This window comes from Glycine max, chromosome 15 (genome assembly GCF_000004515.6).
Source record: "Glycine max cultivar Williams 82 chromosome 15, Glycine_max_v4.0, whole genome shotgun sequence".
NCBI lineage: Eukaryota > Viridiplantae > Streptophyta > Magnoliopsida > Fabales > Fabaceae > Glycine > Glycine max.
The window spans coordinates 1,898,610-1,923,048 of record NC_038251.2 but is presented as its reverse complement, the minus strand read 5'-3'; the positions used below and the strand labels follow the sequence as shown (position 1 = coordinate 1,923,048).

Genomic DNA, 24,439 nt, shown 5'->3' with positions numbered 1-24,439 from the left:
CAAACTGTCTCTGCCTAATGAAATACATTTGCCTCCCCTTGTTTCTGCCATACAACACAACACTTTTTTTTTTTGGTGTTAAACACTTTTACTTTTCTTTGTTTTTTTGGAAAATAATTCTTGTGTGGTAACAAAAATATCACTTACATTTTGACTAATTTATGCATCTTTAAATTTGGAAACAACATTTTGATTGAATAACTCTTTTTTTTCCCTTCTGATTCTCAACGTCAGATTGAAGTTTATAACACCTAATTCTTTTTAAAAGAAAAAAATAACTATTATTCTATTAAATAATAATTTTATTGTTGTTTAAAATTTTCAATTTTAATACTTATTATGTAGATATGCATTAAAAGCAGTATCGTGCTGTTGGTCTAATTCCAATTCAAAACTTACAGACGAAAAACAAAATATAGCTAGAAGAGAAAATTCATTAAAAGTAGTTCTGGACGTATATTAATCTTTAATAAAATCAATGAATACTTTATATTAATATATGATAAAAGAAATACTAAAACAATTTATCCTCCCCTTCTCTAAGGATAGGTTTTTCATAGGATTCGAAACAGAAACCTTCAAACAGATGATTATCTTTAACATATTCTTATGAAATTGATGAAAATGTATATAATAATGCATGGTATGGTCTCATTTTTATGCATGGTATGGTATGGACATGTTTTTATGGACCCAGCCGTCCGCAATTAAAATCTTAGTGAAGTCAAAGGGTGAAGACTATTGCATTACGTCATTCTCGTACTAAGAATAATCAGAATAATAATAATAATAATATACAACAATAACTAATACAATATAAAAATCAACCCGACCAAAATTGTTAACAAGATTTTGGTAATGTCTAGTAGTATTAGGGATTGAACCCGAGAGCTTACGGATATGGATTTTTTTTTTTTACAAATTTTGATAGTGTTTCCTACTTCCTAGTGTGAATTGAACAATGACAAAAATTAATAATTTAATCATACATTAAATAATAATAAAAGTTATTCACTAAAAGCGTAAAAAAAATTATATACTCAATTATTCACCTCCAACGTTATATATAATAAGTTTTACAATTTTTAAAATAATTATTTTAAAGTAGTTTAAATGATAATTTTTTATTAAATAATAATATAAGATTATTTTACACCAATAGTGTATAAATATTAAACTCTAAATAATCATATTTTTATATTATTAGTACATTTAATTAATTTTTATATTTATTTATATGTTTTTTTCTCACACCATTTATGTCAAATTTCTATTTTAGCAACATTATTGTGTAAATTTTAAGTAAATATTATCATAATATATATTAAAGAAATTAGATAAAGTATTTTTTTTTTATTTTAATAGTACTACTACTTTGTCATTTTTACAAATATTACTGTTCTATATTAAAAATTGAAATAAAATAGATTTGCTTAATAGTTGGAGTACGAAAACTTTGGAGAATGTGAGGCGAGTGGAAGTGGAAGTACAAATGAAATGAATGGGCAGAAGACAGAGAGAGTGGAAGTGTCTGGTTCTTGCAGGTTCTCTCCTTGGCTTCTTAGGGCAGATGGGGTCCTCTGCTAGAGCAAGCCACTTTCAGGAACCGTCACCGTCTCTATCTTTCCGAACAGGTCGCTCTTTAACTACTTTTCCTTTCCTTTCATTTCAAATTTTACTTACTCTCTTCTTATCTTCTCAGACTGATGGCAGTGTTCCCAATACTCTTGTTAAACCCAGGGTTGCTGCAGAGGTCACCACCTCTCTTACTGTTATTATGTTTCTAATTTATTTATTAATAATTAATACTTACCCCCTTAATTTACCTTTCTTTCTGTCTTAATCTTCCAGTTTAATGAAGAAGCTCGCTCTCCCTTTTTCAAGAAGTACAAAACTGTATTACATCCTGGCGAGGTATGTTTCTGGCTTAGTTATGGTGGGAACCACACTTTTCACCTTTATCACAGCCATTTATAATCAGTATTTTTAAATCTCAAATAGCTGCCCGTAGTGGCCAGCCCCAAAGTTAACTGGAGTTTACAACAACTCACACACATTATTCAACCAAGTGAGGTCTGAGGTAGACTATACCGTTCTGCTACAACAGTCCCTGTAGTGGGCAGGGGCTGCTCCACCACTGTAGTGCGCTATTTTAAATTTTATTTACTGTCTGCAAAGTTTGTTTATAATTTACTTGAGCATTGGGTTTAGTTACTTTTTTTTCTTTTTCAGGTGAATAGAATCAGGGAGTTTCAGCAAAACAGTAAGATAGTAGCTACTCACACGGATTGTCCTGAGGTGAAGCAATGCCTTTTATGTTTCCTTTTCACTGTCAAATTAGAATATCGTTATGTCTAGTATTTGAATTTTTATCCTCAATTTTTCTGTCAATGAACTAGTCAAAGTTTGATAACTGAATTATAATTTTCTTTTTTGTAAAACAGGTACTTATATGGGATGTTGAAACTCAACCTAATCGTCATGCTGTTCTGGGGGCTACCACTTCTCGTCCAGACTTGGTATGTTTTCATACATTCTTTTTCTTACAAAATTTGGTTCTTCCACACCTTTATTCATAAGTCAGGCTCCTGAAATATTAAGCCATACCTTTTTGTAGGTATTAACTGGTCATAAGGATAATGCTGAATTTGCTCTGGCTATGTGCCCAACTGAACCCTTTATTCTTTCTGGAGGTTGGAGTCTTTTTATTGCCTTCTCATCACAAAAGATGTCAAGTTTATTTTCCATTAGTTTAAATTTCTTACAATGTTTTTAAATAATTGTTATTGTGCTGCCATAACACTCTAACATGGCGTTTGCTGATCAAAAAAAAAAAAAAAAAAACTCTAACATGGCGTTTTTCGATCCCCTCTGCCATGGGCAATTTGTGAAGGGAGGCCTGCTATGGTTGCACCTTAGGCCAGAATAGTGTGCTTATATGGGTGAATTCTGGCCTTCCGCCATTGATAATGGATTGAACTGTCAAATTTCAATTTCAAACTATGTTTTGGATATCTGTCAAATATTAATGGATTGACTTGCTTATTTCCATATTGTTTTTCTCCTTTTCTATTTTGTTGTTTTCTGATGTACTTCCTTCACTTTTTTGTCGCTGAATTGTAGTGCACAGGAGTTCTGTAGTGTAGGTGATGATTCTCGCCTTATACTCTGGGATGCACGACTTGGATCTGCTCCAGTTGTTAAGGTTTAAATTCTTCAGTTCATCTACATTATTGTTGCTTTCTTCATGTTTCAAAACACCCAATGGTAATAGCTAAAATTAGTCAAGGAGATAAGAAAAATATTCTAAGTTTGGCACCATCACAAACATCCCATCACTTGTGGAATTTGAATTGCATAAAGAGTTTGGTGGCTTGTGAATAATGAACCTAACCCTTGGCAGTACAAATGCTCATAAATTTTGTTACTATTACTAATATTTATTCTAAGAGGAAAATGACTTGAGTACAACTTATGTTTTTAATTGAGGTTTTGTTACATTTGAATATTTGGCATATTTGAAAATATGGTTTTTCATAAATCCCATCTGTTTTTTTTTTGTGCATATATATATTGTCATTTGGGTTTGATACTTTTTTTTTCTTTCAATTACTATTATGCAACATTAGTAATTTAGATTTGAATATTCTTACATTTCCCTTCTTTTTTTTTTTTGCCCCATGTTTATCTTTTAAGCAGGTTGACAAGGCGCATAATGGATATCTTCATTGTGTTGATTGGAGTCCTCATGATATAAATTTTATCCTGACTGGGTATCCCCTGCCCCTGACTATTTGAATGAACATGAAATAAGCTCTGATTTTTCTTTATTTGAAGCTATCCTTTTTAGTTCTTAATGCTTTTAATGGGTTTGACTTAGAATAGAAATTAGGTGCTTTTATTTAGCTACTGAAACAGTTTATTTGCCTTTTGAATCCTCATATTTTTTGTTGCTTTGGATTCAGTTCTGCTGATAATACAATTAACATGTTCGATCGTCGAAATCTTACAAGTGGTGGAGTTGGATCACCTATCTATAAATTTGAAGGTCATGATGCAGCAGTCCTCTGTACAGGTGGCTGGAGGATCCCACCTTGTTTCTTTTAATTGCAGTTTTAATGTGCACTTCAGTTTTGGGCATTGTAATTGAGTGCTTGTTAACCTACAATTTTGATCTGTTTCAGTGGAGTCCTGACAAGCCATCTGTATTTGGAAGTACTGCTGAAGATGGTATTTTAAACATCTGGGACCATGACAAGGTTTGAACTCTAAAATTTTTTCAAGTCATAGACCTTTTTGTCCCATGCCACCTCTCTTTTTATGAAATGTGAATTTGTATATTATACTAATACTAATCAAATGTAGATCTTATGGACTTACAAATTTTATTTGAGTGCTAGAGCTACTGAAAAACCTGAATTCACAGGCCTTTTTGTTATTGTTGTTTAAGCCCTTCCAGGAAAAATAAGAGATCTAAATGCCGCACATCATAAATATTTGGAAGAATCTTCTTGCTTATCTGTTTTTATTTCCAACTGGGCTAGTCCTATCATGATAATTTAGTTTTCTGAATTATCACTGCTTGCTAAAGTCATGCATAGAATCCTGTTGGCAGGAAAAAAATGGACCTTTTTGTAAAAATCAAGATGAGGTTTGATGGGCTATAGCTATTCTATCACTCTTGCTTATTGTATTTTTAATTTTTTATGATTGATGGTGATGCCAGAATTTTGTTTTTCCTATATTGCATGTTTGTTTTTGTTATCTAAAATTTTTGGTGTCAAGCTAAAAAACTACTATTAGGTTGGTAAAACAACAGACTCTGCTAGTTCAAAAGCATCAAATACTCCCCCTGGTTTATTCTTTCGACATGCTGGGCATAGGTATGATATCAAATGGTTGTGTGCTTTCATTTCTTTATTCAGTTCATTGGAATTCAACATTATGTTTAAGCTGTTTGAGTTTTTATTGCAACTGGAACTGTTCAATTGCACAATATTGTAATTTGCTGTGATGTAATATTTGACTGTTGACAAAGTAAATACTCTGTGCCAACCATGCAACACTGATGGATCTTATTAATAATAATGTTTCAATACGATGTGTACTTGTGCATTCAGGGACAAGGTTGTTGACTTCCACTGGAATGCATCTGATCCATGGACAATTGTTAGTGTTTCTGATGATTGTGAAAGTAGTGGTGGAGGGGGCACCCTACAGGTAACAGAAATTTATGGCATCTTTTGGATTTCTCGTCCATAACAGATTGTGGCACAAGTGGGGTTGAATTTTGCCAAACCTAGTTATACTCCCTTGTTTGACTTATTGTATAAAGTAGTGGGTTTCTGATTGTTCCCATGAATTTCTTGATTTTATTATTATGTGAAAAGGAAATTGTAAAATGCCGGAGATATGAAAATATTCTGATATGTATCATAGGTTTTGGTCATTATTGTGCATGTAATATAACTAAAGCTTTTTTCTTTTTCCCAATTCTTTATGATGCAGATATGGCGGATGATAGAGATATAATATATCGACCAGAGGAAGAGGTGCTCACTGAGCTGGATAAATTCAGATCACATATTTTTGGATGCAACTCATGACATCTTGTAGAAACTATAACTTTCAACTCATGCCAGGATTGAGTAGAATGTTACTCGATCTAGGTTACAAGAAAATATTAGAATGTAAAAAACGACATGATACATCCTTCATCTGAGGGAAACTCTTTAAACATTTCGATGTTCTATTCTTGTTTTAACGTCAGCTCTCACCCAAGCAAAATAGGAAACACGTTTTGCATCTTTTGTTTGGAATAGAAGGTATATGATTTTAAGGGGAAAAAAATAGTTACAACAATTTTTTTATTGAGCGTGGGTTTTTGCCAGTAAAAAAACGTACTTGTGTGCGGCAGTTCCTGCTTTACATGTTCTTAATCAAATGTTGGTATTTTAGTTCAGTACTTAATTGGGGTGTCTTTCAAGTTCTCTTCATTTGCACTTATTATTATGATTTTTTTACCACTTCAGATTATTTTTTTTGGTTATACTGCATTGTATGAGCTTGTTCGCTTCAGTTTGACACGACATCCATGTCCATTGCAGAAGCTATTGTTTGTAACTTTGTATGATCACTTGTTACACCCAAATCACGTCAGTTTTTTGTTTTTTCAATAGCAGTGACAAGATTCTTCTTGAACTTCGTGTATACTCAATAGTCAAGGGTTGCATCCAACACATGTAGCTATTAACTTCTAAAAATCATGTCGAATACGCGTTTTATGAAAAAAAAAATGCAAAATCAAATGTGCACTAAATCATTTACAAACGACGAAACTTTCATCAGCCTACTACTTGAAAATATTTCATTTATGTTCATGGCACACCGATCAGTTCAAATTTAAAATGCACGAAAGGAAACAAGAAATGCACGAATTGGGAATGTGAACCGATAACTTTTAAAATAAGATTTGACACGAAAGGTTCATGCACACTTCACGAAAAATGTTTTGTACTGATTAGTATTAGCTTTTTGGAATGACACTTCAAACATGATATTTGCCTGGGGTTATGATTCTAATCGAGGTCTCAATTCCTGACATGGTTGTGTTTGCTGGCTATTTAGCATCTACGTAAAGAGTATTTTTTTTTTTTTTTTTTTGCTGAATGCTTTGATTTGAGGAGACAATCCTTTCGGAACAATGTTAGGTACTAGTATAGAATATCAGCACCATTAGTCTTTGTGGTTACTTAATGACTTGGGTTTAAAAAACAAACAAGCGATTGAAGACCGAAAATATTCTGAGCAGGCATGGCATTGCAATTGGCATCGATAATCCAAATACATCGTTGTTTTAACTGTTGGTTATCTAAACATAATTGGTGACAATGATAGTCTCAGCCATCCTCTTTTTCTTGTTTCTTATCCCTTGGCCCTAAAAGGGTAACAATGCTATATCATATGTCGCATTAATTTCAATTTAACTGGCTTCCATTCATAAATTTCTAAAATAAACTCAAAGTTGTATCATCTATATTCCATTAACAACCAAAATTGGCACAGGCAAAGAACCAAAAAGAACATTCCTGTGACAACACACTACTACAGGTATTGGATGTACATACTAAACTAACTCAGGAGGTTGCAGTTAACCAAGCTAGTAGTGTTATTAGCTTGAGCTTAGTCTTGATTTCCCATTTTTTTGCCTGTACAAACACAAAAAAAGTGGTTATTGGAGACTTGAATCCAACCCTTCCCCTCCAAGATGGGGAGAAGAGGCTCCCAAAACAAACTAAAGAAAAAATTGAACGGAAAAAAGAGAAAAATGAAACTAACCAAAATGAATCTTTCTTCTCCTGTGCTAACAATTCCTCAAAAGAAATTTCAGCAAAATCATCATCTCTGTTCTCTCCCAGTTCACTTGATTTTTCCTTCTCCATGCAAGCTCCAAGTTCAAGCATCTTTGTAGAGAGGTTTAAATAATTAGCATATCATAGAAAATGTAAGTCAATACAAGGAAAATTTCCTGAACAGATGAAAAGCAAGTTACAAGAAATCCAAGAACCGTATGAACAAGTAGTGTTTACATTGTAATTTAAATAACATCAACATATTTTTGCAATAAAATTAAAGGGAAGATGCTTATTAATCCTCCTATAAAGGCTTCAAATTAAGTGTATACCTTCTGGTAGGCTGGTGACAGTTTAAGCTGTTGTTGAAGCGAGTTATAAACAAAAACATCCTCTTCTAAACGTTTTTGCTCTAATTCTAGCTTGTATATCTAAAAATTAAAAAATTAGATCGTCAAATGTGTCTGCAAGCTTAGCTTGATGACATAAAGGTTCCCTTGTCACAACACATTATCTAACCAACCTGTTGATGAAGGCGGTCAAAAGAAGATCTATCTGCCTTACATAGTAAAGCCTTCGTTATTACAAACTTACGTTGAATCACATCAGCTCTGTTACAATAAGAGGATGTAAAAAAATCAGAATAACAGAGCATAGAAATCTTGGTGTTAGGAACCCAGAATAGAAAATAGTAAAAAGAAAATAAAAGTTACATTTCTAGATTGAAAATGAGCAAAACATGGTAAAAAAATCTCTCCGCCAAGGGTTTTCCCCTTTCACAGCTGAGCATTTGCTCAATTCCCTAATGCTAACAAATCAGAATGATCCCTCTTCCCTTATTTAACTAATCCGTTTCAACTAATTGTTCCTAACTAATCCTTTCCAAGTTCCAAGCAATCCTGATATCTCCAACATGAACAAATGGATCACAACTATCATGCTAGCATAGTTGTAAAAGGTAGACAGAAATGTCTAATGCCAAATAAGTTTGTACATACTTGTGTTGTAGCTCATTTCTAGCATCAACCAAACTATTAGCAAACTGCACAACCTGCATTATACATGATAAGAGAATTAAATTTTTAAAGGGTTCACATTAAAATAAATTTGACACTGATACCTCATTTTGAATAATAATAATAGGTTGAAACTTGCAAGTACCATTAAAAAAAAAGACCATTCATGATCCTTAAAGCAAAAACAACCTCTGAAAGTGAAATATAAAATGAATACTACCAAAGAAAGAGCACTTTGCTGTCAACATAGGAGTTAAGGGTACCCTTGGCGCATCCACAAAATCATATGGCAAGTCATGTTGTAGAGATAGACAATATTACCAATCATATACACTGAATTTATGTTATCTGCTCAATTGCACTACGTTTATAGTATGCTTGCTTCCTAAAAAAATTCTGTATATTCCCCCAAACTGCTCATCCAAAACAACCCAAATACATTCAAAAGGTTTACAGGTTTGTACTTCCACAGCTTGTGCCGCATATCTTCTTGAATTACACGTACTTATTTCAGAATTATTAAGGGTGTGTTTGGATAAGAGTTGAAACTAAGTTGAACGGAGAAATTGCATGTTTCAATGCAAAATTTAAAAACCAACTATATTGTAGCTTTCATCTGAAAGTTCGTTGGCATTGAATTCAACTGCCTCCCAAACACACACTAACATATTAATTGCATTATTTCATCAATCTATAGAACATACCCCGCTCACTGACACAAATACCACACACCCTTGTGTCAAATGCAACACTCCATATCCCTTTTTATTCACTACAAGACATTATGCAGTTTAGAGGAAGAACTAAACAAAGTTTTACTTTTCACTAACTCCAACGTGACTCTGCATCATTAAGAACAAAAAAAATCTGCTTCATTATCAGCTAGTGGCTAATGCTATCCTTTCAGCAACTGTTCTACCCTTTATTTAAAACAGATTTCTATAAATAAATAAAAAATTAAAAGGGGGTAATAAAATAGTGAAAAACAAAGACGTATATGACACAGGAAGCAAAGAAAGCATTGAAATGCGACTAAGAAAAACCTGGGGCAGCGTGAGTTTCTTCAAGTGGTTGCATCTGACGAGCTCATCATACTGCTGTTTGATCTTTCTCTGCATAACGCTACTGGAAGACGTAAACGGATACTGGCACGTGGATTCAAGTCGGAGCCCCGAGTCGGAACCCGAACCCGAATTGGCGGCGTCGTCACCTTGGGTTCTCTTCTTCTTGGGCTTCTTTCTCTTCTTCTTGGGTCTCTGTTCCTCTCCCAACAAGCTGGGAACTTTTTGAGTATGGTGGTGGTGTTCCTTTTTTGTCGAGAAGCGTTTGAAGAGAGAGAAAGAGAGGAAGAGAAGGGAGGAGAGGGACGCGAAGAAGAGGAAGAAGAGAATGGGATCGTGCATTTGTATCTGTGTGTGGCGCTCAAGTGAGAATGGGAATGGGGAATAGGAATAGGAAGGTGGAGGCTCCATGGAAGTGTAGAGAGAGAAGCAAAGTGAAAAAGTGATAAATATTCTATTCTCTGTTGTTAGCCTCTGCTTCTGCCTATTCTCATTTTCATTTCAAGTTTCTCTCTATCTTCGGAAATTGGAACTGTTCACTTCTCTTCTACATGATCATCATCTTATTAGAGAGAATTTTGTTCTGACCTAACCCCCCCAAAAAAGAGATGATTTTGTTTTGGATATTCTCTGACATTCAATGTAGCACAAGTAATTTTAACTTTAATAATTAGTAGTTTCAATATTGGATCGTCATAAGAAGGGAATTTACGTCGTTGAGACATTTAATTGAGTCTTCCATTCATATTAGCTGTAGTTTAAGTTTGAATTTTTTTTTAATTTTACAGATAAATGATATGTAAATTATAGCCAGTCAGAAAAATACGTAAACTATAGTATTTCTTAGCCTTATAAGAGAATGTGTCACCCTCTAATCTAATTTTCTTACTGCCAAAAAAAAAAAAAAAAGAGGATTAGTCCTTTCTATTAGATGCAGTACATGTTGGTGTGATGATGAAATGATGTTCCAACTAGGAAATAAAATTGAAAGAAACAGTGTTTTGTGTAGAAAATAGGAAAAATCAATTTAAAAGCTATTTATTGAATAGAAATGCATCTTTTTTATGTTTGTAAAGAAATAAAATCACCTTTGAATCTTCATACTACTTTTCTTTTGGTTGGATTCTTTTTAAACTAAATCTCCTTTACAATATGATTTCTCTTATTTATATTTTCCCGGATAATAGTTATTTGGGGGTGCATAACTGCATATAGATATCGTAATAAAATACTTTCTTTAAGTAGAAAAGTACATCAGAAAACGATATTATTAAGCACTTTTTAAAAGAAAATGATTGAAAAATCAAAGATAGAAACTTCTTATTAAAAATATGGCAGTCTATATTTCTATAAATCATCAATATCACTATAAAAGGAATAATTAGCAAATATGTATTACCATAAATAAAATTGTTTTGAAGTTAGGCATTGGATTCTTTGTTTCCAGATTTTCTTTGTGGAGCAGGTGACAACTTAAGATTGGAACCAAGCCACGACATCTTGACTAGTAAATATTTAAGAAAACACGAGGTTGAATATTATTACTAAATTCTTATTTAATGAGAGAGTTCGGCATACTTAGTTAGCTATGATGCATATGTAATCCGTTATCATGATTATTTTCCTCTCCTATAAGGTATGAATCATTTCATTCAGGAGTGAGTATACGTGTGCCTGTGTGTTTGCGACAGAGAAAACAGAATCACCCAATAGAAAGCAACAATATTCTAAACTTCTCCTTTGACCATAAGTAGCTCTTTAAACACATTATCTCATCTTCCATTCAATAAATTAAAGATAAGCATACGTTTTGACATTTAAGAATAAGTAAAGTAAAGTAATACTAGTATGAAACAAGAAGAAATAAAATTTGACATAAAATTAATTCAAAACTTGATAATAAAATGTTTATTTACTATCAGTGAAGTAAACAAAATGACAATTCCACACTTTCAAATTGGATGGGGGGGGGGGGGGGGAGATTTGAATATTAATTGTATTTTTTGGTAAGAAAAGAGAACGAGAATAATTAATTTATATGAAGAATTACTTCACGAAGGAACATAGAATTGAAAAAAAAATGCTGTACATCAACAACTGTTAAAGAATAAAATGGACAAAGACGTATACACTAAAAATTAGTATCGCCTTTATATATTAGTTGCAATTAATGTTTTGTCAAATTTCCTCATCCGATCACATTTTAAACAATTCAAACAATAATAAGTTAATAGTATTATCTAACCTTTAATTCCACTTCATTTCAATATTTATCATCAATCCAAAAATATGGTAGCATTATCTGCCTTGGTAGAATCAATATGATCTAATGAAACCCGAAAGAACTCTAAAACAAGAACATCTAGAAACCAAAAGCCACAATGCATGAAATAACGAAACCAAAATGACTGAATCTGATCTTTATCATCTTGAGAAGTTTCTTACAGGAAGAAAGAAACTAAATCACTATGAATGCAGCTTACAAGGGAAAACTAATATTACAGGAAGCAAGAGGCTTCCACACCTAAGTCTAAAACACTAGCACATGGACTCAATTCAGTATCGTCTCATAGTGCACCAAGCAAATCATCACCTTTCACCTCTGTATAACATGCAGAACACAAGTATATACACATATCCACAATCATCTCAGCAATCTTTACAGGCTTTCAACCATATGGTGTGTTGTGTTTTCTGCAACTTCACCTTGGTAAAGCCAAAATAATAATGCTCGTGTTGATCAGATTCAGAAGTGTAGACTTTGGTTGACCCAAAAGAACTGTATTGAAATGAATAGTGGTGGGAAAAATCAATCTGGAGAGTTTAATCTATTTATTTTCTGAGGTTAAAATGATCAGGAACAAATAGCTTCCACTGAGAGTTTCTTCAAGACATTTGGACATGGATCTCCTCCAAAATTTTCAGGTGACACTGTTACTGTGCACCAGTTCTGTCCAACACAATTCTGCAATAACAAAGTTATCATTGATTAATGAACCAAGTAATAAGATAAGACCATAATAATAAATGAGTAATTTGATAGCAAAAAAGAAAGCATTCCAAAAGAACAAAAGGCAATACCCTTTCAAAGGCATCATAAGACTTGTGAGCATGACAGCTTCCTTCATGGAAGTTTCCACAAGAACCTGCTGGAGTACCAAAGCTAGCAAATTTGATTGATGAGATTTTCTGTCCCGGGCTACATGATAAATGAACTTTTGGTCTAACAGGTGCTTTGCCAGAAGTTTGCATCTGATAGCTTATAAGATTTGGCTGCCACTCATAAATATCAGCACATACACTATCTATATCCCTTCTAACCAAAAAGATTCCATTGGGGTCTCCACCTAGCTCTTCAAACACAACCAATAAATTTCCTGTTGGCTTAAGCCATGATTGAGGAACATGATACCTGAAATTACCAGCCAGTAATTAGTTTCTCAGCAGCATTACACATAACTTGAGGGCAAGCTATATATTTCGCACTCACCATCTTTGGGAAGCCTCGCCACAGTTACTTCTGCATTTATTCTCGTTATAAGTTCCAGCATAGTCACAGTAATCACAGGTACCGGATGCTTTATAAGCAGGCCAGTAGCGGCCAAGATTCTGTCCATTTAACCACACTTGACCTTTGCCCATGCTGTCCATGTCTAAAGCCAATGGTGCAGTCCCAGCTGGCGCGTCAAATGTTGTCTGTAATGATATTAAAAAGGATGTTGCTTAAAGACCAGCCTCTCAACAAGTGTGTTGAAATTTTGGGGTTTAGATGGTAAATTTAAAAGAGAAAATAGATTAAAACCGATTGACTAGATGTGATGTGTTGCAAAAGACAAAGCACTAATAGTAGGGAGAGTAGTATCCGTAGTAAAAGATCATCTAAGATGCTCTAAAATATTCTTATAGATAATAGTGTTATGAAATATTTTCAAGATACTCTAACAAAGTGCAACCCAAAAGGGTCTATCTTGTTTGAACCATCAAGTTTTATATATTTTTTTAAAATGTTTTTGGTACTTATCTGGTATGTACACACAAGTACCCAACACATACCAGATATTGGTATATACCCAGTAAGAGCATGACATGACTTTAGGAGTACCCATGCTAAAAACAAAGGATAGTGTGGGGTTGAGGAATTAAAAGAAAGTGAAATGTGTCCTTTTTCCATAAGGAACATTCTTTGCTTCCTCTATGATTATAATATTATTTATAACAATAATAATGAAAGAGTACTATCATTAGAACAGGTAAATACAAATAAAATTAAGCAAAGCCTACTCACTTTGTACCAAGTCAATGGCTGCCTTTGAGAAACTAAAGATCCCTGAATCCACTCCACTGAGGAACTTCCACTAAGAGAGTGAAGACTCAAGATTTCACCTTTAAGACCAACCTACACAAAACACACAATCAGATTAATTTCAAGCAACTGAAAGAGAGGGCACGGTGAATGTTTGAGGAAAAACCTTATAAGACCATTTCTGCCAAGACAAGTCCCTTCTCCCTTCGTTGAGACCACTTAATGAAATTGGACCAAGAACACCAGCATTCCATGTTTCAAAATGAGGACCAACATTCTGCATGTTAAATATAGTCATGATTCATGATCATAATCCGCAGTTGATACTGAAAAATCAGCTTAGTGTGACGTGCAGGGGTGCATCTGAAATATCTATTTGGTGTGTATGTATATGTGAGAGAGAGAGAGAGAGCAAACCGGGAGTCCAACTGCAACACTCAGTAGAGAGATCTTGTTAACACCGGCTCTAAGCTTCACTCCCTCGTTAAATGTCAGTTTAGGGAATTCTAAGCTTCCATATGCAGTTCCTGATCAAAAGAAGAATAATAGGCTCAATAACAAAGCTACTGGAAAATTATTAGCTTCCAAAATCTAAACTAAAATAGTATATTACACTGTTCTAAAAAAGAAAGGTCAAACAAGCATGACAACTAGATCCATGATGTTTCGGTCCAAGTATTGGGTAAATTCCCCAATGAAACCTAGATTCTAGTATTTTTTTTTTTTTAAGAACCTAGATTCTAGTATTGTTTCCATGCAGTGTTCTAATTTATTGAACCCTCGAAAGAATAAAATAACTAAATTTAAAGAGTCGCCACTTCTTCCTCTTGGATCATACTGAGAAAAAGTACAGCAGATAACTGAAACTATTCTTATTAGTTAAGTGATACTGAAATTTTTAAGCCAGCACATTATGCTCCTCACCTGATAGCTGACCATTTATAAAAACATGCAAAGCATGCCCAGCAGAAAACACAGTAAGAACAGGATCCTTTCCGTTTCTCAGAAATCCTTCATTGGGATCAAGCACAACACTAGCAAAAGGAGCAAGACAAGTATAATATGTGGAAAAACCAGATTAGATAATAAGATTCATCAATTGTTCTAACAAAGAATTGTAAGAGGAAAAAAAGGAAGCAGAGTGCAGAGTTGTATGTCACTCACTCTGTGGAGTACCACAAGTAGTCAGATAAATCTCTTGTAGTATTTAACTGCTCCAACAGGCCAGTCATGGTGAAGGAACTATCATCAGTAGTGGTCGTTTCTTCATTGAATGATAGCCAAGAGAATCCGCCATGAATAGGAACACGAGTCATCTTCATCTGGGCACTCTGAGAACCAACCTGTACAAAGATTTTGGAATTTTTATTTTGGCTGAAATCTGCTGCCACTCGAAAAATTTTGAAAAATATCACTTTTTTTTTCTCCATTCACATATGGTTGCTTTCATGAAATAAAAAAGTAAAACAATAACCGGAGTATATAAAAGAATATATCCAGTCAATCACATGTGGTTGGCCAAGCCCTTCCGTACTCAAATCTTCATTATGAACAGTTAGTTGCTGAAATAAAAATATTTAATTTTCCTCACCCTTGCAGTGTTATAAACAGTGTTCTTGCAGTCAGGAAGAATGCTTATAGACCAAGGAGGCAAGTTGTAATGCATGTTTCCAAATGCCACTGTTGCATAAGATTTGGGGTTGTAGTTTGCAAGGAATGCAGCACAGGCTCCCGACTTTGATTTAAAGACATGAGCCTGGACATTAATGATGAAAATAGAAATTTAGTCTGGTTATGAAGCATTTTATTTAGATAGGATTGATAATTCTCACATCACTTAATCAAGTTATACCTCTTGATAGTTTCCAATCTTTGTTACAGTAGGATCTCCAGATACTAAAGCTGGTTCACAGAGTTTTATTGCTCTGTGTAAATCCTTCAGATGACCCCACTTTGGTTGCCTGAGCAATCCTGCACAGAGGAATAAACAAAAATAAGAATAAATGTATATCAAATATGTGAAGCTCTTCACGTATAGTACAAAGTAATAGAGCATCTCTAAGGCAAGGACACACCAATAGATGTGGGACAAGCACAAGTACCAATACATGTATCAGATTTTTATTGCCACACATCAAGAAGAAGCAATACATAGAAAATTGATTTGGATTTTTGGTTAACATATAGGAACAACAGCAATGTTCTAATTTGCTATGCCTCACAATATTAAGGAACAAAGGAGATTTATAGATTATATTTTGAGATTTATTTCTTGTAGGTCCTACATAAAAAGAAGAAAAAATATATCATAATATCAGTACTATTGGTCATATCAGGCATTTATAATCATTTGTGCTTACCATATTCATCAAGTGGTGCATCATAATCATAGCTTGTAGCAATAAAGGGACCACCAGCAGTTCGACCGAAATTTGTTCCTCCATGATACTGAAATGAACAAAATAAAGGGATTGAGTTGAATATTTAAAAAGGGTGAATATACACATCAAAATCAATAAATAATGAAGTTACCATGTAATAATTTATAAATGATCCCCCTTTCTGTATAAACCTTGCAACTGAAAATGCCAAGTCTTCAGCCGGTCGATGAGGAACAGGACCTCCAAACTCAGTAAACCTGCAAGCATAAAAGAGGAATAGAGGCAGTGAATAAATATGTGACATCTCTAGCTTGAATGGTTCTTATTCTTATGGAAACCTACAAAATAAGAAACAAAGCATCAATACCAGCCAGTCCAAGCTTCTGTCCACATCTTTGGCTTGTAAGCCTTATTTGGAGAGAAATAATCACAATAGAAGCCATTGCAAGTGTTAATCTGCGAAACATTTTACATTTGAAGTTAGAAGTTGAATACTTGGGAGTCATAAAAGACTACATCAAGAACAGAAAAAATAGACAGTATTCCCACCCAGGAAAAAGAGCTATGGACAATAGAGAAACAAGTCTATACATTATACCAGAGAAAAAAATGTTTTCTCAAAAAGATGAACTTCATCTGAACTTACAAGAGGATCAGGAGTGTCATCTTGCTTGCACATGACCCATGGAACCCCAGTACCAAGTCCCATAGCCATTTCTGCTGCCCACTTAGTGTAAGCTTTACCAGCAGCACCAATTTCATACTCCATAGGTCCATATTCATTTTCAATCTGAACAAAAACACCAGTAGTAAAGATAACAGTCTTAGTACTCATCCCCACTCTAGTCAACTAACAAAATACACAAGATAATATAAAGCAAGTGATTGAATTAAGTAGATGGCTGACAGCATATTTTTTCCTACCTGGGACATAATTATTGGACCACCCTGAGATTCATATAACCTCTCCGCTTTCATCAAATCAACAATCTTCGTGGTAAATTTTTGCATTTGATGCTTCATTATAGCAATGTAAAAATAAAAAATAAAAAAAAAGTAATTAGAAGGTACTCACAATGAAAAAGGAAAAGATTGAGAATATTTACCAATTCTTAAGGTACAAGGAAGATTGGAATCTAACCTTAAATGGTTCATTGTCTGTTCTGAAACTGATTCCTGGAATGTACTTTAGCCAAACAGGGAAACCACTGAAAACCAATCAAAGAAAATCTGTTAAGATATTTCTATTTTGAGATGCACCAAATTTTTTGCAATGAACACGTTCATTACCCAAAGTTCCACTCAGCACAGACATAAGGGCCAATCCTGAGATGAACATAAAGGCCTGCTTGCTGCACCAGCTTTATGAACTTCACCAGATCATAGTTCCCCTCAAAATAATACTACAGCAATCAACAAAACAACAACATTGATCATTACGAATGAGTAGCGAGGAATATTGAATAACCAATGTGAATGCAAGAAAGAAAAACTAGAAGCCATTATTTTTCTATTTTGAGCTACCTTGCCAGGTGAAGGTTCGTGTCCATTCCAGAAAACATAAGTCTGAATCACATCCAAACCTCCATCCTTGGCCTTTTGAATAAGATCTGGCCACATCTGAGAAACAAAGAAACCCCACAAGTTAGGAATGCAAAAAGGAAAAAACTTTAAAGCACCCATTTGACAAAAAGAAGAAAACATGAGGACCCTGAAGCACATTTGAGAGTAATAACAATAATATTAAAATTAATACCTCAGGGGTGCTCCTTGGGTAATGAATGGATCCAGAAATGAGGATCCTTCTCTGGCCATTAATGGTGATAGCCTTTGAGTCATAGGACACTGAGGCCTTAGCAGAACCAATTAGAGAAAAAACCAGAAGCAGTGCCACATTCCACATTATTATGAGCTTCAAGCAAATAACCATGATTCACCTTTGGTGGTGCTGGTTATTCTATTATGGCTGCAGAGGGAAGTAACTAGGAAGTGTCTTTGGTTTTCCCTTCTTCCTCTCACTCTCTCTCCCTTATTATTCTTCCTTGCTTTTTCTCTATGCAAAATGATGATCGGAATAAAAATAATAAAAATAACCGGGGCTGCAACTTTGCAATGTTTTTATATATATATTGTAAGTGACTTTAATTTGAAGATGTTTTAGTACGAAATGGAGGTGTTGCTTTTAAAGGCTGAGGTTAGGACTTAGGAGTGAACTGGTTTGGCTTAGAAAGACAGTGGGACCCAATTTTGAGTGAACTTTGGGACCCACGCACTTGTCCTTACGCATACCTGACGCGGACCTAGGCTCGAACCAATCCAATTATTTTCAGTTTTTGCTTTTTTTTTACTTATTGCCCTTTCCATCTTTTAATAATTTATAATTTGTTCGAGGTTAATAGAAAATTAGAAAGTTTAACGAAGAAATGGGAATTGAAGTTAAAGGCGTGTTTGGGAGAAGCAAGTTGCCCGAAAACGAGATTTTAGTTACCATTTTTATGCGACAGAGAGAAAGATTCTCCGGCCAATCCTAGTGTGGTCGGTTCCTATGGGGCTGTTGTATGTTTTGATTGTTTTCTGTTTTATTTGCATATACCTTCATTTCCACGCGCCTCAAACCCTCGTCACTTGCATTGCATTTACTTATGGTAATTAGGAGTGTAAATAAACCAAGTTTGACTTGTAAAAAAAAATAAGCCGAACAAATGGTTTATTTTAAAAACTTGAGTTTCACTTGTTTAAAAAACTAAAATTTCAGCTTAACTTATTTAACTCTTTTAAAATTTAATTATTTTTTAATTTACAAAAAAATCTTAAATTATTTTTTTAACTATCAATTTAGTAGTTAATAAAATACTTTATACTATATAATAACCTACAAATAAAAATATGTGTTAAACATATGATATGATAGTGTAGAATTTATATAATTTTAATTTTTTATATTTTATTTATAAACGACTTATTAATGTTAAGTTTATAAAGCTTAGATTTGATTTATTTAAATAATCAAGTTTAATTTTAAATTTAAATTTATTTATTTAATTAATCAAACAAATTTGATTAAATTAAATTTACTTGTTTACACCCATAATAGTAATAGTTAATTAGTTATGCAGGCACCTTCTTATATTTGAATTTGAGTGTAACTTGCGGTAATAGTTAGGGTCTTACGTTTTATGTGAAAGATTATATACAAATTTATGAAAAACTTCCCATTAATTGATGTTCATTGTCATTAAAAACTTTAATGTTAAAAATATAATACATTAATTACAATAATAAATATTTTTCAATGACTCCTTAAATAATAAAACGTAGATTAAAAAAATCCCTGTTTGAAAAATATACTAAATAATTGTTGAAAATAAAATATATCAATTACAATAATAAAAACTTTTCAATAACCTGTTAAAAAACATAATTTAGATTAAGAAAAAGTCTTCAAACAATATTTTATTTTAAATAATAAAAATATTCTTTTTATTTTACTTTTCCATATGATATTATTAGTTAAAAAATTTAAAGCCATGATTATAATAAATGAATGCACATATTGAAAATTTTCTTTACTTTATTATATAAAAGATTTGCTAGGAGTAAAATACATGATAACAAAATAATTTTTTACTCAAAAAAAATACTCGGACAGTGTGTAATTAATTTAGTTGTTTATATTTCTTTAAAATATTTTATAAACAAATACATCACAGATGTAGGATTTTTTTAAAGACAAAAAGAATTATACACAATTAAAATATTTTATTAACTTTTAAATTGTTTTACATTTTCATCGGTATATATATAAGTATTAAATTTTAAAAAAACGGAGTAAAAAAAAAAACAATGGTTACTTGCTTTGAGGACTTGCCAACAACAGGTTACTTTATGTACTATAGGCACAATCTAATAGCATTTCCGTTACAACTTAACTTCCAAATGTAGAAGCAAAACAAAAAAGAAAAATAGATAGAGCGAGTATGCATGCACTTCTCTCCCATTCACCCACCTCTCTTTCTTCATTTCAATGCTTGCCAACAACACTGATCCACATATTAAAGACTTAGACATCAAGGATTTTCTTTTATCTGTTGCTTGCATTGCATATTCCTTTTTATTTTTTATTTTTCAAAGACGCATAAAATAAGTCATAGTTCTTATCATTGCTTTCTATGAACCGCCTCTAACATAAAAGACTGATGTCGGTTTAGTTTGTTGATAAACTAAATTGATGCAACCTAAAATAAATATTTAATTCATATAACAATTATGTTGACAAAAAAATGCTAAGAATGTTTGTCGTTAAAGAACCACAAGATTTAAAAAATGGTGCACTAGGAGTTTGGATAAGTTTTGCTTCATTTGGAAGGTATTGGAGATTATATCCGAAATTCTATATTCATAAAAAAAAATCCTAAATTCTATTTTGCAATTAGCAAAATTCATCAATTTGTGTCAGAGAATTTCCCAGCAGATTAATTTGTGTCGGAAATTTCCCGATTCCAAATCTAGATTTGTGGAGCTATCTGATCAATCAATCACCTTCATAAGTGAATATTATATAATTCAGATTGCGGAAATTGGTTATAAAGATATGGCGAGATTAAAGAGAATATAGGAGCTATTAGTCAAAAACATTTTTAAGGACACTGATTATAAAAAACACATTACAAAAAGCATTTTAAATATCTGTTCTAGAGCAGGACACTGCCTTTGTCATGAAGGCAATTAGATGTGAAAGTGAAACATAAAAAACTTGAACTTGAAGCATTAAACTTTTTTTTTTCTGTAATGAAAGTTTGAAAACGTTGAAGAATTGTATCCTAATATTTTATGAAAACATGTTCTGTCTATCAAATTAGTTTCAAATTTTAAGTATATATTTAAAATTTATTTTACCGACACATTTTTTTACACTTATAACTGTTGGGGTAGATTGGACACTGAACCCTGTTAATTAAAAAAAAAAATACACCATTGTTTTTTACATATTGATTTATGTATCTTTATTATGACAAACTTAATTAAAACGAGTTGAACTAAAATACTGACAATTAATAGATGAGGGTTTCCTTTTCAAGCTTCGGATCAAAATACAACCTGTCATTTTATCTCAATATAATTGAAAACAAAACAAGTATTGGGTTAACATGCCATGTTTGATTAGAAGCTACCGTTCATGGCAGTGAAGGCTTAAGAGGAAATTAAGACACCCTATATCTACATAGTTGGTGATAGCTGTGATCTAGTTAGCTTCTAAAGGAAAGATGGACCCAATATTGACTATAATACAAAACCAGCTCCTACTTTTTATTATCAACAATACCATTTTGTTGGCTATAATACAAAGCCAGCTCATGTCTTCTATTTCAACCAATAACAGTAAATGTAATTGGCTGAACCTACATAATACATCACATTTAGAAGCTCCATAGTATATGCTTAATTAAATAAGCATCTCTGTACCATATCTACTTGCCGGTGCCCTAATTATTAGACAGCACGTGATGTGCACATGATCCACTCTAATTGATGACAAAACAATTATTTTGTGCAACAATTATATACTACCAAGGAGGAATTGGGTAGATGCACAACCGCGTGTAACCAATAAACATATTAATTGGGCATAGAGAAAGCACAAGACAAGAATATAACAATAACTGTAACAATGATTGAGTAGAAGGGAATGGAATTTGCCGTGTTCATAAATCTGAAAAGTTGCAGAAACTCGTGATTCTGCGATGAAAGAGCTCACATTTGTAAGAATTTTAAGGCATTTTAGTTTGTAATGCAGATAAAAAAATTGCCGTATATTTTTTACATTATCAATGTATTTAAATTAGATCTTAAAAATTAACCATTATCAGTTATATATATATATAACAATCAATACTTAGATGAAAGTATATATTTAATTTATACTATCGACATATTCCAAATAAATACTATTTTTTATGTTATGACAATATAATGATAGACTAATAATATGAAGAGATCGAGGCCTGAAATTACTTGAGAAAAGGGGAGGGGGAAGACTATGTATCTTCTTTTCCATGCTCTAAACAATTAGAAGTAATAGGAGTTTAATTAATATATCTGCAGACAAGCTTTTATTGGTCATTAACACATCATTTTTTTCTCCTCTATTTTCTTCATTTTCCCTAAACCTTAAATCCCTAATGGGAATTCCCCTATGCCCCATCTAATAGTAGAGTCTTTCCTGTACCCCAATATAAGATTTGATGATAAAAAGGATAACGAGAGAATAAAAGATGAGAAAAGTACAAAACCAAAAGAAGAAGAAAAAAATGACATGAAAATGGCATTGTAATCTATTTCCGGACCCTATATCATGTCCTTTCACAAAACAAGAATATATCTTGGTTTTTATATTCTATTATTTTTCACCTTGTAAGGCCTTTGCCATGTGGTGCTAGTTTACTCTTTTTATTGTCTAATTACCAAGATTTTTGTGCATTATACAAATATTTATTGATTAAGAAAAATATAAAATAGAAATTAAAAATATTTAAAATTAAAAACAAGATACATATAATTAATTTAAGTAAAATCTAAATATAAATTTTAAAAAAATATATAATTAATTAAAACGTTTAAATTAATTTTTTAAAAAATCAAGCTATTACAAGAACATATTAAAATATAAATTTAATTTAAAAAATATATTATAATTTAATATATATATATATATATATATATATATATATATATATATATAAAGATGAAATTAACCTATAATTTATAATACTCAATCGCTAATAAACCCCATGCATTTAGAATAACTAGTAAGTTATTCTGCACATTTCATAGATATTTATAAATACATGTTATATGTTAATTTTTTTGTTGTTTATTGTTAATATGCATTTGATTTCAGTTTTTTAAACTAACTATTTTTTTTATATATAAAACAAGCTAAAATTTGTTTCATTAAAAAAATATTTCTTTAACGATTATTTGTAATTCTCATTATCCATAAAACTAATTGAAATTTTTAAATATTTATTAAAAATAAATAATTAATTAGAGAAAATATTTATTTAATATAGAAACTCATAAAATGCGTATCATTACTTAAAAGTAAAACATATTAAAATTATTTCAGTTTCAAAAATGAAAATTTAAATTTATAATATAGAAATGAATAACAATTTCAGAAGAAATCATTAAAGTTATGTATAGTTGAACGAGTTGGTTCGTCAAAAATCGACTAAAAAATATTTAAATAGAATTATTATTTTTTAAATATCTCCCAAATAACTTTAAATTTTTTATAACCATCTGCATGTATAATATTAAATTTGCAAGTTTAACATCATTTTTTTTAAAATAAAAAAGACTGCTTTGCTTTTAATACTTCTTTTTTCCTGGACTTCGCATTTATATACTGCTTTTTGGTTGCGTTTACGAACTGAACAACAAATATTACAGTTGCGGCATATGGTCCCCCGATGGGCCCTTAACTCATGGCCCATTCATTGTTTATTTTTGTTGGACTTAATGAAATTTCAAGTTACTTAACTCTGTTCGATACTCTATGGCCTTTCAATAAAAGTTGGATCTAAAGTATTCATTTCGTCTTGTTTGAAAATTCGAAATATGATCAACAATAAGAAATTCTAATTTTAAAGTACCAAAACATTAAACAATTGCCAGTGCACTACGCTGACCCTTCAACCTTTCATTTGTTTCCCGAATTTTTCATTGTATTTCAGAATGGCAGGAAGTGGTCATCATTTTTGCTTTCCTTTCTGATGAAGAGATTTTTTTTTTCAAAAATAAAAAAATTGAGAGTGAATAATTTAAAATATTTTTTTGTATATACATCTTGATAAAATTAATTCGACTTTTACTAGTTTATTTTGCCTTAGATTTCAATAATGTCATGAAAATAGGGAGCGTTTGATGAGAAAATAAATTATTGATATCATGCACACACGTATACCAAATGTTGAAACATCACGGTTAATTTTTCATTAATGATTGAGATTATTTACTTTAATTTTATTTATTTTGGTGGAGTCTTTTCTGAATAATTTAGTATTCAACATTGTAATATATATTTCCCTCTTTTTTTAGGTTAGGTTAATAAAAATATGAAAATGTTGTACCTTGAAAAGACAAGGAGAATGAGGCAAAGGATTGTACTTATCTGAAATAGAAAGCGAAAGAAAAAAAGGGCAGACACAATGCAAGTGATATGCAAAATTGAGGCCACTCAAGGATGAGGTTGACACATAGGCACAGCATAAACATCATCCATTGTAACAGTGTTGTATTAACTTTTGGCAAAGAAAAGTAGTTT

General features: G+C 32.1%; 3 protein-coding genes across 3 annotated transcripts; 1 reads left to right on the top strand and 2 right to left on the bottom strand.

The window, feature by feature from the left end:
* The first annotated feature begins 636 nt into the window (after positions 1 to 636).
* Positions 637 to 5,805, top strand: LOC100796979 (WD-40 repeat-containing protein MSI4). Its single transcript, XM_041010089.1, has 14 exons — positions 637 to 648; positions 1,566 to 1,634; positions 1,703 to 1,753; positions 1,852 to 1,914; positions 2,233 to 2,298; positions 2,445 to 2,519; positions 2,618 to 2,730; positions 3,124 to 3,205; positions 3,700 to 3,773; positions 3,966 to 4,072; positions 4,180 to 4,259; positions 4,804 to 4,883; positions 5,121 to 5,220; positions 5,509 to 5,805. The coding sequence occupies exons 1-14, from the start codon at positions 637 to 639 to the stop codon at positions 5,530 to 5,532; spliced, it is 996 nt and encodes a 331-aa protein (XP_040866023.1). The 3' UTR covers positions 5,533 to 5,805.
* Positions 5,806 to 6,975: 1,170 nt separating this feature from the next.
* LOC100813327 (uncharacterized) lies at positions 6,976 to 10,078 on the bottom strand. The gene is made up of 6 exons (XM_003546631.5): positions 9,412 to 10,078; positions 8,351 to 8,403; positions 7,876 to 7,963; positions 7,685 to 7,783; positions 7,339 to 7,463; positions 6,976 to 7,208 (listed from the first exon to the last, which is right to left on the bottom strand). Exons 1-6 carry the CDS (start codon positions 9,838 to 9,840, stop codon positions 7,172 to 7,174), a joined length of 831 nt encoding a protein of 276 aa, XP_003546679.1. The 5' UTR covers positions 9,841 to 10,078; the 3' UTR covers positions 6,976 to 7,171.
* A 1,756-nt stretch (positions 10,079 to 11,834) lies between these two features.
* On the bottom strand, positions 11,835 to 18,263 carry LOC100811187 (beta-galactosidase 1). Its single transcript, XM_003546628.4, has 19 exons — positions 17,870 to 18,263; positions 17,638 to 17,733; positions 17,404 to 17,516; positions 17,255 to 17,321; positions 17,038 to 17,130; positions 16,760 to 16,903; positions 16,481 to 16,569; positions 16,265 to 16,370; positions 16,093 to 16,180; positions 15,585 to 15,703; positions 15,324 to 15,488; positions 14,897 to 15,075; positions 14,657 to 14,766; positions 14,150 to 14,259; positions 13,899 to 14,009; positions 13,715 to 13,825; positions 12,920 to 13,125; positions 12,511 to 12,841; positions 11,835 to 12,394 (listed from the first exon to the last, which is right to left on the bottom strand). Exons 1-19 carry the CDS (start codon positions 18,041 to 18,043, stop codon positions 12,284 to 12,286), a joined length of 2,523 nt encoding a protein of 840 aa, XP_003546676.1. The 5' UTR covers positions 18,044 to 18,263; the 3' UTR covers positions 11,835 to 12,283.
* Between the last annotated feature and the right edge of the window lie 6,176 nt (positions 18,264 to 24,439).

Excerpts from the sequence above, each read along its gene's own strand:
- LOC100796979 (XM_041010089.1), top strand. Across the intron at positions 2,520-2,617 it reads CCACTTCTCGTCCAGACTTG|GTATTAACTGGTCATAAGGA; the intron begins GTATGTTTTCAT and ends ACCTTTTTGTAG. Across the intron at positions 2,731-3,123 it reads GCCTTCTCATCACAAAAGAT|TGCACAGGAGTTCTGTAGTG; the intron begins GTCAAGTTTATT and ends GCTGAATTGTAG.
- LOC100813327 (XM_003546631.5), bottom strand. The coding sequence starts at position 9,840 with ATGGAGCCTCCACCTTCCTATTCCTATTCCCCATTCCCATTCTCACTT. Across the intron at positions 7,784-7,875 it reads TTGACCGCCTTCATCAACAG|ATATACAAGCTAGAATTAGA; the intron begins GTTGGTTAGATA and ends TTTAATTTTTAG. Across the intron at positions 7,464-7,684 it reads TGTCACCAGCCTACCAGAAG|ATGCTTGAACTTGGAGCTTG; the intron begins GTATACACTTAA and ends CTCTCTACAAAG.
- LOC100811187 (XM_003546628.4), bottom strand. The coding sequence starts at position 18,043 with ATGGTTATTTGCTTGAAGCTCATAATAATGTGGAATGTGGCACTGCTT. Across the intron at positions 14,010-14,149 it reads GTGTTGCAGTTGGACTCCCG|AATGTTGGTCCTCATTTTGA; the intron begins GTTTGCTCTCTC and ends TTTAACATGCAG. Across the intron at positions 12,842-12,919 it reads GGCGAGGCTTCCCAAAGATG|GTATCATGTTCCTCAATCAT; the intron begins GTGAGTGCGAAA and ends TGGTAATTTCAG.